This window comes from Phlebotomus argentipes, unplaced genomic scaffold, assembly GCF_947086385.1.
Source record: "Phlebotomus argentipes unplaced genomic scaffold, Phlebotomus argentipes genome assembly contig_5, whole genome shotgun sequence".
Classification (NCBI taxonomy): Eukaryota; Metazoa; Arthropoda; class Insecta; order Diptera; family Psychodidae; genus Phlebotomus; species Phlebotomus argentipes.
The window spans coordinates 11,391,193-11,404,418 of NW_026776165.1; the positions used below are offsets into that span (position 1 = coordinate 11,391,193).

Below are 13,226 nucleotides of genomic sequence, written 5' to 3' on the forward strand. Positions count from 1 at the left end.
AGGGAAATAGAGAAATGGGCGATATATTCAGTGGGAAATTCCATTAAATTGAGCAAAATACTCCGGATGGCAGAAGCCTCGCTTGGTGTGTTTGTCGCCGCGAGACGGTGCACTGGGTGGAAATGTGCTAAGCTGGCATTTTCTCATGTGGACAGAGGGTGAAAAGAGTATTCTGTCGCAGCAGGGAAATTAAAATTAAATTTGTACTTTAGAGTGGTCACGAAAAAAGGGGTTTTACAGAAGGAAAAGAGGAAGCAATTTGTGAAATTTCTTACCGTCACTCGTACGGCTGCATTGCGAGTATTGCAGGAACTTTCGGTGTGAATGTGCAAAAAAAATGCAAGAGAGGGAAAAAGTGGAGAGCTTGAATTGCAGGACTCCTCAAACTTTCACCCAACCAGGAAGTACATGAGCTATGCGAACTGCTTTGCATATTGCATGAAGGGTGAAATAGAGTCATGCTCGATTCATTAGAAGAAAGTGAAAAGTTTATTTGGCTCAGGAGATGGAAAAATGTTTGCAAATTCAGAGCGATTCGAATTTATTAATGATTAAACGGAGCGAGAGGAAATTATGCCTGGTCAGTTGTCCCCACAAATAGACTGTATAAAGTGAATAATTCATTCACACTCTCTTCATTCAAGCCACTTGGCACACACACACACACGCACACGCATCGAATCATCCTTTAGTCCATTCGCATGAGCTGCGAAAATGCTGGAGAAGTCAGAAGAAATTCAAGTATGAAAACATAAATCTTCCATGCGAGAAAAAAACTCATCAATTTACGAGGAGAATTAATCCTGAAGGATTCCAACGCAAGGTTCCATCCACTTTGGCAATTGTACGTGTGCTATTTATTCTCTGTGCTAAGGAAAGGAAATATTCGAATTTCCCTCCTAACTGGCCTCACCATATTTGCTCTATATTGATTCCCTTATTGACCCTTGCGGTGGAATTACATGACAAATAAAAAGCCGACCTAGAAGCGGAACTTCACATGATTTCCGACATACCAAGAAAAATATTGCTTCTTCGACTTTCATTGACAAATATCTTAGATGGTTTATAAGAAATTCTCCTTTATTCTAGGAAGGACAATTGATTAATCTCCATCAATAGAACAATTGCAGTACAATTCTATTGTCTAAAGATATGCTTCTAAGGTGAGAAATGAGGGATGATAAGATATAGAACGTTGAGCATTATTGCTTGTGGCGTTCGCAAGAATTCTGTGGCATTCAGTAAAATTTTATTTTATCTGTTCTGAGAATAATAGAAAATCAATTTTTAGGCATCATATGTGACACGTTAAACAGAGGAAAAGGCCTGAAAATTTCACCTCACTCAGATTCTACTTCAGTAGAAAATCGCTTTTTCCGCCACCCATTTGACAAAATAATCAGAAAAAAGGAGAGTGATAAGACGGCGCATTCAGTCGGAATGATTAGATTATGTGTTCGTGCTGAAGGTGAAAAGCTTTCGGAAGTACTTGCAGAGAAAGCAATTGTATCACCGCTCCTCCTTCTCATGCTCTTCGTCCTTCGAGTGAGAGAGACGCTGAACGGGGACTATTATCGAGTTTAAAATTAAATTGTACTCTTGCCTCGTGAGATCTAAAAATAATTTTCGTTATTATCTACCGTGGGGTTCATCGATTTCTCGCACAAGTGGCAGAGAAGGCCAAATTGGGGTGTAGTTTTCCACTATCTTAGTCTCCCATCTGCAGCTTCGCTGGCCTTTTCCAATCAATTCTCCGCTCAGGGTGAGAGAGAAAGGGTTGAATGGTGGGAATTTTGAGGATATTGGCCTTCCAGAATGGAATCCACACTCAGCAAGGGCACAACATTGAAAACAGAGGCAGCCGAAAAAGCCCTAAATGATGTATCATTATCGATCAACCCCTGCTGTATGGCTTCCTCACATGCGACCTTGTCGTTATGAATTATATAACAAGTGGATTGAAGGTTAAACTAGCAAGATAAGTCTTCGAGAGGCCCTTTCATCAAATGTCTCCTTTTGCAGTAACAATGCTGGGGACTTTCTTGGCCGTTTGGCCTCTCAAAATTCTTTCTGCACACTTGCAAAACCTTATTGTTCTCATGCTTGAGGAAGGTCATGGCTGTCTTCCCACCCCTGCAATCTTAAGACACGGAGGCCCGGCGGGGCGCCCTCAATGGCAGCCTCTAGCCCTTTGCCTGAAAAGTCAAGGAATGGGTGAAGTAGTAGAAGAATATTATATACTTTTAGCGTTTTTTGCTTCCCGCATTCGCTCATTGTTGTGTGACTTTCACTCGTGAGATTTTAATCAGGGCGTGAGGAGAAGTAGCGAAGGATTGAAGGCCTAAGAGTGAAACCTCTTCATGCCAAAACCCTATCATCTTGATGTCTACTTGAGAAGTTATGCCGATTGAATTATGTGATTTCAGCGCAACAAATTGAATTTTGTGCCTCGTTTCCCGAGTATATCAAAGCCGCTATAGAGAGTGGGAGAAGTTTGAGGTGAACATCCTAACATATTGCCGCACAAGCCATATTTCAGCTCTTGGATGACATCCTCTGTCTCTTATCCATTCTTTTTTGTGTCTTTCATAGATTTTCTTTGCAACATGTAAAATAATGTTTTCCACGTATAAACATAAATAACTCACTTTCATCCCTCCAATCTCTCACTCTACGAAGGGAGAAAAAAAAACTCCCATCACCATGATATACACAGTCACATACATTATGTGCCCAATTTACAGTCTCCATCGCTGTAAATGTTGCGGGTGAATGGAAAGGAAAAATGCCAGAGCGAGAGAACATCCCAAATTCACCTCCATTATCGATTGATTGCACGGCATCCTATCTCTCTCGATACCTCAAAAACTCCCACCAAGTAATTCTATACTTGAGCCCGAAAAATTTTCACCAACTCTATGGCATGTATTGTTATCGCGTGTGCTGTGAAAAACCGCCAAAAGTTTAGCCAATCTCGGAGAGAATTTCCGCAAACGAAGAATACGCGCCTTTGTGCAGCGAATCACTTTCTCCAGTTTGATGAATAATGCAAATATAAAATTTACAGCCAAGTGTATTGTGATTGAAAATGTGAAATATATGAGTTGCCAAAAGTCATGGGAAAATTTGATACAGAATTTGTTTTTATGGTTCAAATCTAATCTTCTGGAAATGTCTCACAAAAGCAAATTTTTATTGGAAATCAAGGAGAAAAATCACTCGCAAATTGAGACTATTTTGTTATTTTTCATGATTTTTATTAAAATTTTGATTATTTGTTTAATCAAAATTTAAATATATATATACATTTTAATTAAAAATTTAGTCCAAAAATATTCAATTTTTTGATTTTTTGCAACTCTGATTTTTCCATACATTGTAAAAATCAATGTTTATATATTGTATGATTTTTTTTATATTCTCCAAATATTAAGGCAAGCTTAAAACATATTAATTTTTAATTAAAAAGTCAGAAAATATTTTATTATTTTGTTAAAAACATTCAATTTTTGGTTATTTGATTATTTCTATCCATATAAAAAAATATTTAAACACTTTTTATTTAGACTGTAAAGATTACTCAAAAATCGGCTAGTGACTTACCCATTCTGGGAATTAAATGATTTCCGGATTTCAAACAAACATCTCGATACGATTTACTTTTGTCGCTTCATGTGTACCAGACTTTGCGTGTTTAGATAAAAGATAATTCCCGTCAAAATAAACAGTTTTCAGTGAAGATTCATGCCAAAATGTATTTGAAATCTGGAATTATTGCGTTTATTCGTTCTGAGAAATTTTCATTTACCTTTCATCCGCGCCTATCCGTGACGTCAAGTGTTTAATAACACATTTGATTTCGCCACTGTGTAATTCACCCAAAGAGCGAAGTAAAAATAGCGTGTGATTAATTAATGACGTTTGATTGCCCTCAGACAGGGCTTAAGAGTGTGTTTGGACGAAAAAAATTTCACTGCCTTTGCGGTGCGGAATGCAATGGGAAGAGAGGACGCGGAGTATTATAATGTGATAAAGACATGGAACCTCGGCGATGGCGATTTCTATGTGGAAAATCAATACTCGCTTTGGCGGATGCTGGCGCTCACGTGAAACTGTCATAAATACAACAAGTTCCACATCAATAAATTTGAAGATATTATATAATGTCGCGCATCCGCCTCAAGTGTCCTCAAAAGATGTCGAGCCCACCCCCAAATTTATAGGGTGGATCCATTGTGTCACTCTCGCTCACTGCTGCCGAAGATTCCATAGACAATTGGGATTTCTGTCTGTTTGTTCAGCGTCTCCAACAATTTTCCACGGCAACCGCAAAACCCAATGACTTCGCGCGTCTCGGCAGGCATTTCTAAATGGTTAATTTGCGCAAAATTAATCCCTCTGAAGCTGATTCAAGTGATGATTTTCCTCAGAATCTCTATGATTACACCAGCTTGGGAAATGTCTCTCTCTCTCTCTATCTCCACTCGCTTTTGCTCCATTTATTCATACTGGTGTGAAATTTTCCAGAGCAAAGGCATTCCTGGCTTTTCTATTTTTAATATTGATCGCATAAACTTGTATGGAATGTAAATTGCACTGCATCACAGTGAAGTCTATGAAATGGTGATATAGAAAGCCACCTTAACTGATAAAAGAAGAGAGTTATCAGTAATTGAGTCAATGCATACGAAATTGGGCGATTTAGTGGGAAATTGATAAGCTCTATCGTCATATAATTGATAGTCTATCGCATGAGATTAACTTGCGATTAATGACGTATTCTGTGGTGTTAAATCAGTCACGATGGTGGTTATTGAATGAAATCCACCCATAGAAGAAGGTGTTTTAATTCTCGCGTAAATTACATTTGGGCCCAAATAGACATTGCGAGGGAGTTCTTCTACCCCTCGAGAGATATATTGCGATCCAACCCTCATGGGAATATCATGGAAATGTGTGCGCCCTCGTTGAAATTCAACAGATCTCCATCTCGCATTCTACATATCTCGCTCCAGGGCTCTCGGCGGAGCATAAAATTCCCATACAGCCAGTCACACATGTGAAGTTTTTCACCAGTGGCGGACAGCGGCTTTTAGCGCATCTGAATATCTGTCGAAAGTCCGGTAATGATTAGAAACAAGTTTCTGAAGGAAAGAAGTTGCAGTTGCAATTTATTATTGCTTTCCAAAAGGAACTAAATATTGCTTTTCTCACACTTTGAAGACGGACTGTCTTCAAACTGTCTATTCAGCCTGTTTTTCTGGGCAGTAAAAACTTACATTTTAACTGTCTTGTCTCTAATTCACTGACTTATCGTTTGTCATTTGGATGTGGAGCATTTCCGATATATTCGATTTCCTATTCCTAATGCCCACAATTTGTGAGACTTGATAAAATGCCGTCTATAGAAAGGTAAAATTGCAAATCCAAGATATCCAAGTGTTTCTCTGCGCCCTCTTCGCGCCACCCCCTGATTCGCCACTGTGCTCCACCCGCGATGAAATGGGGTGAATGGAAAAAGAATATTTATATTGAACTACACAGAACCCTCCAATATAATCCAAAGTTGAAATAGATCTAATTTGACTACGCTGCACATCCACGTGATGGATATAGAAAGCCTCAGCTAAAAATAGTTACACACCGTACAATAAACGTGAAAGCATCGACGTGAACTTGTGCTACGAGATTCTGTCGCACTTTAAATCTCCTCGACCTTCTCTCAATTAAAGTCCCACGTATATCCGTCCATTTACGTGATGGCAAATTGAAGACAACATAATCCATTTAAGTCACGTATAATATTGATTGCATATTAGTTGAGAATCACTTTACCGTCAAGATGTCACTTATAATTTACTTATCTTGTACTCCTCAGGGTGTCATTCTGCGATAAATTCCCACAGTTACTCTTTGATTAGTGCCAAACTAAAAATATCTATCTGCAGTTGTATTTTAATGCCCTTAATTTTCCTGTCATGCGGACCAATTGAAAATTTTAATTAACGCCAAATTGTCTAGGCGACATTTTCGGCCTTCAATGTGAAAATTGTATGAACCCACTTTTAGGCGCTTTGTGACAAATAAATTGCTAAATATTTGTTATATTCAATTTCCGCCGTAAATGAATTTATGCAGAATACGAATATGATTGACATTTGAGAAATGTTCACACACAGCAAAAAGGCTGAATACGCTTCAGTAGGTGCTTTATTCCGCCCTCTGGACGTGTCAAATGGTGCAAAATGTCAAACTGAGAGGGTGTTAAGTACACATTTTCGGGAGAAAAGGCGACAAATACTCCTCATCTTGCGCAAAATGCCAAAGTTCGTGGTGTGAAGTTAGCTTGAAGAGCATGTGAAAGCTTTTGCGGACAGTTATGAATGCACTCTGTTGGGTCACAATTGTTGTGATGACGGTATTTATGCTCTGTGAAAAGCCGTCAAGTGCACAAACAAATCCATGTTTTTCCACACGGTCAACATACACGTATTCAGTGCAGCACGGAAAGCACATAAAAGCCCCGGCCGGAGCTTCGCAAGGGTCGTTAGAGCTTTGCACACGCACAGGCCGTCTGCGTGCGGCAAATGTATGCCAAAAGCAGAGGTCGTTGTCATTACGGTGGCCACACATAAGATGTCACTGGCGATACTGGAAGCCTTCTGTAATCAGGGACATTAAGGGAGCAGAAGGAGGAATTGCGTTGCGTGACGCTAATGACTCCTTTGACTCTTGACGGTGGAAATGACCTATGCCAAAGTGGGGTCACTTCGCAAAGGTGCTTCCCACTCGGTGGATTTGTGCTGTGGAAAAGTTGATCCTTGCCGAGGAGTCTCTGCATAATTAAATTGTCTTATGATTTAATAACCATTGTTGTTTAAGCCAACTCAGCCACTTGCCATATCAATTTCCATGGATGCTCGTCAAAAAGTCAAATGGCATGAATAAATTGGTGACTTTTGAATGTTTAATAGCCTTGCCGAGAGCATCACCTATACAAAATGTTGCTCTCTTTGAAATCACACCCACTCGCATTATTATGTTGGATATTATACACGAAAATTTCTTTATGTATAAAATATCAACATCAACTCCAATCCCATCACTTTTTAACGATGCTAAAATAACACAAGCCACTCTCTCATGTACCTTTGACCCTTTTTGCGTATCGTCTTTTGCGGATGAAGGCCATCGCTCGCCCAGAGGATGAGAGAATGCCGAACAGGAAGGAGTTGGACTCTGCAGAGTGTTCATTCATCCAATTAACACTTGTGGACTCTGTGCATTTGCTGATACTTCCCCACAATAATAGGCAAATAAGTGGCCCATCTGCTTGGCTTCGCCAACTATTCTACCCACAAAGCCCGATGCTTCTGAATTGCAAGCTCCAAATTTATTCCAAGGGGGAGATAATACGGTTAAACTGTGTACGTTTAAAATTGAAAACTTGTCATCTTCAACAGATTTCATTCTTATTGTGCCAGTAAATGTAAAATAATATCTTAGGCACAAGAATGACTTTACTTCCAGCTCACCACAATATCTCCCCCTTGATTAATTTCCACGCAAACTCTACTCCTCGTCAGTATAATGTAGCATTATGAATTAGCACTGGGAATTTGAATATCAAAGAACAATCTCAAGTGCAAAACTCCAGTGCAGGCTCATTGAAAAGTATCTTGGAGGAACTTCAAAGCTCGCCGGAGAGCTTCAAATGTGGCAGCAATCCTCAGATTTCAAGCGCCGCGAGTGAACGTGTTCCTGTTGTATGTAAATTGGGAGTCAGCGTTGGTGGCATGATCAATACTTTGCAAATAAAGAGCACTATGATTGATTACTGTATTGCCTCGCAGCTCCGCCTCAGTCGCTCGCCCGGGCAATAAAAAGCCGGCGAGAGTGAGAGAAAGAAGCTTTCATACTTCCCCAATATTATTTTTAGCCTCTATCACAGGCGAGGTAAGTGGTCGGAAGAAAAAATCTCTGTTATGTGGTCAATTTGGTGGAAGATCCTCTCACCCCCGTAGCCCCACAATGCTACTGGAGTGCCGGCTGGTGAGCTGAAGATGAGGGTGGCAAAAGTGCGGAGCGACGCAGAGTTGGGCGAAATGGTTAAATGCTAATTAAAAGTTTGGCAAGCAATAAAGCCGCCATTTGTAGTTGTGAAAGTGCAAACAAATGAGGATAAATTAGCCTAAACACGATATCGGCTTTCGTGGTGGCTTTGAGGACTTGTCCGCAGCCTCACAGCACACAACCCAAAGGGGTTTCGAGATGTTTATCGCGTGGAAATTGACTGGCGATGTCCTGAGCCATGAAAAAGGCGTGCCATTGTGAATTTTCGTGACTGTGACATTAGTGGAAAAGCCCTTTTCTCTATTCCACACAATTCCAATATATGACGTGCGTGGTATAAAATGCCAAGGAGTAACATTCTCCGATGACATTCTTTCCTTCCCTCTTTCTTTTGCAAAAAAAATATATATATATCGCGACGCTGTTGTGAAAAGTTGTGAAAGAGAGAACTTTTTCCGCATATGAAAAATCCCCCACGGTCTCGAATTATGCCAATAAAGTAATTATATGGAAAAAACGACTTGAATTCTTTTCTCTTTCGCGCTGAGAAAATATGTTTCTCGTCGGTGAATAAATTTTTATTCTCCATCCATTTGAAATATATGTACTTATATGTATGTTTTTTGGCGAGGAAATTTGTTATGTAGAACTTTACATGCCACAAAAAGCCACTTATCGTGTGCGAACTTTTCTTCCCTTTTCCAACGGGAGAGCAAAGAGTGCGGGAATGCATTCGAACAGAATTCTTAGAATCCGAAAGCTTTTAGGCTTTATCTGTAGGAGAAATCCTCTTTCTCACGACACAAGTTTCAGTTTTAAGAAAATAAATGATGAGAAAACAATACAATTGGAATGCAAACTGATAAGCACGCCTTCTTCTTGGCGGTAAACTTTCAGCTGAGCCTATAAAATTGACAAATTCGAAGCGTTCCAATGCTCGCCGAATGTCTCGAAAATTCACACATTGTCGGGTTTGCTTATTTGCTCAGTGGATGAACAAATTGAATTGTTTGGAAGAAATGGTATATTTTATCACACATAAAAATCCAGCTGAAATGCAAACAACATTCCCATTATATTTATTTTATCAGTCTCCGTTTGCCCAGCATTCGGTAAATTAATTACACCCCATTGGGAGTCCCAATTTAATGACACACAGTCTTTTTTCCGCGAAAATTCGGCATTTCATGCGTTGAACCGTCGACGAAGCATAAAATTAATGTGCTCAAGAGGAAGGTTCACACATTAATTCTCCACAAAACTGAAAACAAGTTGCCGGAATTGTGTGTGTGTTTTTTCTTCACTCACTCCTCTTCTCCATTTCGCATTGGCAATGAAATGAGATTTGGACTTGAAGGTTGTTTAAAATTAAACTTGCAACTTCATTGGGTTTCGAACGAGGTTTGGGTGAATTTCACTAAGCCAATATATTTGTGAAAAGTGTGGACAAAGTGCTGGCTATCAAAGTGAGGCGATCGTCATTTCTCACATCTTGACGTACGGATTGCGATGATTGAGTTACAAGTGAATAATGTAGTGCTAATAGAGAGAAACCTGAGTACGATCGCTCAGCGGCAAGAGTTGGTGTGGAAAGAGTGAATTAGCGATGCCTTGTAACTGACACAATCCAATTATGCTGCATTCGGATTGTTTTCTCTGGACTCTGAGCCACAAAAAAGCGCCATAATTCCAGCGACATTCTGGAGTCCGAAGCGCCGCGAGTGAATTCTTCTGAGGCGGCATGAATTTTTCGTATATATTCCCTATAAGATGCCAAAGAGATGGTCGCGAATGAAGTCATTTTGTGTGGCAAACGAGTGGAGAATCTTTATTGATTTTCCAAGACAAAGAGGAGAAAGATTGAAATAATTGAAGTGAGGAAGAGGTTCACATTGTCATCGATGTTGATTTATATGTGAATCCAGTTTAGATGGAGTGACATGATAATGGGAAAAAAGTGGAAATTTCATAGCAAGTTCTCTTGCCGCTTCTCCCTTTGAAGCCCCTTTTGCGATCACTCAATACATAATGTATACTTCTCTCTGATGACCCAAACACTCTCGAAATTTGCCCACAATTAAGGGATGAAAAGCAGTCTGGATGACGTTATGTTTTTTGGTCATCAGAAAATTCAATTTGTCCAGCAATTTTGTTCGCCATTGTGGAGGCGATAATGAGAAATTCTCATCATGACAAGAGTGGAACGCGTGCTCTACGACAGAATTTTCACTGCAATTTGCACAACCGCAATTTTAAATGCCACATTAGTGAGATTATTTGTGGCTCTTGCATCAAGCCGTTTACTCTTGAGCACACAAACCTCTCGATTTAATCTCGTCTGGTGCGAGATTAGGCTTTTTTGACATAATAATGTCTCATAATTGCAAGAGAATGTGACTAAACTGGCAGAGGAATTCCGTTTTAATTATATTTGACTGGGTTTCAAAACTAACAGTGGCGCAAAATTTAATAGCACATGAGGAGCAATTGCATTTAAAACTTATGGAATGGAATGGAATGGACGAATGGCATTCCTTTCTACCTAAGGACAATTTACTAAGAATTGATAATGTTTTTGTTCGGTATTTCTGTAAGAATACACAGAAACCTGCTTTTGTGGATATCTCATTCGACCATAACCTCAAAATACCACTAAGAGATCTTTAAAGACTGCTTGGAAGTTATCTAGATCACAAAATTATCTGTTATGACTTGGCACTGAACTCAAAACTGATTATTCAGAGTCAAAATCGTTCAAAAAATGTTCTTAAGAAAGATTTTTCAAGTTTAAATTAATACTTTTGAGGTTATGTTCGATCTTAGAACAATTTACAGTCTCCCTTTGGATTTCTGTAATATATAACAAAATATTCTCTTCGTGGTCTATTTTCACTGTCTCTAGTGTGTTGTTTGCAGTTTAACACTATGTGAAGACATTGGAAGCTTCCGGAAGATGGATATTTCAGCATCCGGGCTACATTCGATATGGCTGCAATTTGAGGTCACTAACTTTGCTCATTAGTCTCCACAAATCCAAACTATATTGCCATGTGGTTTCGCATTGCAAATTGCTGAGCGCGTCCGGCGAACAGGCATCTTGCGGCAATATTTGCAAATCACGCCACTGGAGGGCAAGAAAAATCGAGTGTCTTGTAATTGGCTTTGGCAGCTAATTAGCACTCCTGTTATTGAATTATCGCGCCCTTCTCAATGGTTGGCGCGCTCGGCCAGGTGCAGCAGCACAAGTGGTGATTTTGCGAGGCGCTAAAGAGGCACAGAACCCAGGCAATGCACATATATCGATCTCGATGGGGAGGCTAAATTATTCGCGCACTTCCCTGCAGTGACACAGAGAGCTCTGTGGGATTCATTCATTGGGAAAGTAGGGCACACAGTGTCTTTTGTATGCAACCAGTTGCAGCACCGTGTCTTGCGCACCGGAAGTTCTTGCATCCCCAAATCATGCCCTTCCCCGCGCTCGCGCCCGTACATTTCCAATTTACTTGGAAGTGTTTTCACTCGCCATTGGATTCGAAAACTTAATCTCCACTCGTCTTAATTCAATTTGCATTGATGGCCGTGTCTCAAGGGGAGATGGAAGTCGTGCGCTCTCCAGGGAATTGTGTCTGTGCGTCGGCAGACAATTGCTGCTGATTACACAGAGAATATGGGGAGTTTTTTTCTCGCTGCTCTCATTCTATGTGTGTGGAAAAATCTTGGACGGAAAGCGCTTCGTCATTCTCAATTTTGAGTTTAGCACTTTTTATGGCAGTGCGGAAAAGAATTGCCAAGTCAGAACAATGTGTATTTGTGCACGTAGATAAAACATGGGGCTTTGATTAGAGGAAAACTGGTCGGAAACGAAAAATATCGTCTCAATACATAGCCTTGGTATTTGTGCTAAAAATGAAGATTGGCATTTTAAATTTTGATCAACTTTGCCATCGAAGTGTTAATGGGAATATTTTATACAATATTAAGCTCAAAATACTCCTTTATCAATTATTTCCTGGCTCTTCAGTCCTCTTCTTTTTCGAATTAGGCGAAATGTTATGCATTTTCCTTATAAGCACGGCTCTGTAAAAGTGGAATTGAGTAATATCAAAACAACTTGTTTTGGAGTTTTGATTGGAAATCATTTCTGATATAACATTATTAGGACATCCATAATAAAGAAATCTGTGATTTTTCCCACAGTTTTTCAACACTCCCTGTTGACCTTATCCAAAGGTCATTTCCTGCCAGAAGAAAGTGAGGAAAGAATAACGAAAGCGCGGAGAACTCTCAATTTGAGCAATAATAATACAAATGGACTCACCAGATGAAATCTTTGCAGTGCGAGCAAAAGGTTGGCTGCTTGAAGAAGCGCGGAATGAAGCGATGATCCTTCACATTGTAGATGTTCTTCTTCTTCAAGGCGCCCTTTCGCCCGCGATTGCGGAGGGCGAACTTGTTCTCCTGGTGCTCTCCCTCGAGTTCCTCTTCAGCCATCTCGACGCCTGGTCGGCCACAAAACTTGTCTTAATTCCACCCAATTAAGGCGTATGTTCTGCACGATTTTCTAGATAAAATCGTACCTCTTAGCGCGCGCTCTTTTTCGGCAACGTTCAACACTTGATATTACTTTGCTTGGGGAATCGAGAGAGCAAGAAGAATGTTATTCCACGTAAATTCGATTCACCAGTCCGATAAATATTTGCTTAAGAGAGTGGTTGTGTTTGAATGTTGAAATGGTGTTTGTGTTAGGAGTTGTAGTCTCTTTTTTCCAATGGAAATTGAGAATATTTTATGCAATGAATGCGTCGGATTTGCACTGTGTGGTTGTTCTTGAGTGACTGAGGCTCACGTTTGGGAGGGTTTTCCCGCGTGTGTTTTGGTGGGGATTTTAGTGGGATTCCGCGGAGACTTTTCCTCCTAACTGTGATGTTGTTTTGCTGGCTCGTGGCGCGCCAAATGATTCACAACGCGTCACGAGAATTTGGGGATATTTCTTTTGGCGGGGCGCGGGGAGATTTGCTGGACACAAAAATCACCTTTGCAAGGGCGATTCTCCAGCGCACGTGAACGAGAGATTGAGAGAAATTCACACCGAGGACGGCTGAGGTGAGCGATTGAAGCACAGAATGATTACACAATCCCACTGGTTTTGG

At 40.2% G+C, this 13,226-nt stretch overlaps 1 protein-coding gene across 2 annotated transcripts in view; it reads right to left on the minus strand.

Moving 5' to 3' along the window:
• Positions 1-12,725, minus strand: part of LOC132255820 (protein kinase C, brain isozyme-like) — a 36,019-nt gene extending 23,294 nt beyond the window's left edge. For both annotated transcript variants that reach the window (XM_059751982.1, XM_059751981.1), the window contains exon 1: positions 12,395-12,725. In XM_059751982.1, the coding sequence (XP_059607965.1) occupies positions 12,395-12,567 (173 nt within the window). In that variant the 5' untranslated portion in view covers positions 12,568-12,725. The remainder of the gene's footprint in view (positions 1-12,394) is intronic.
• Positions 12,726-13,226: the final 501 nt, after the last annotated feature.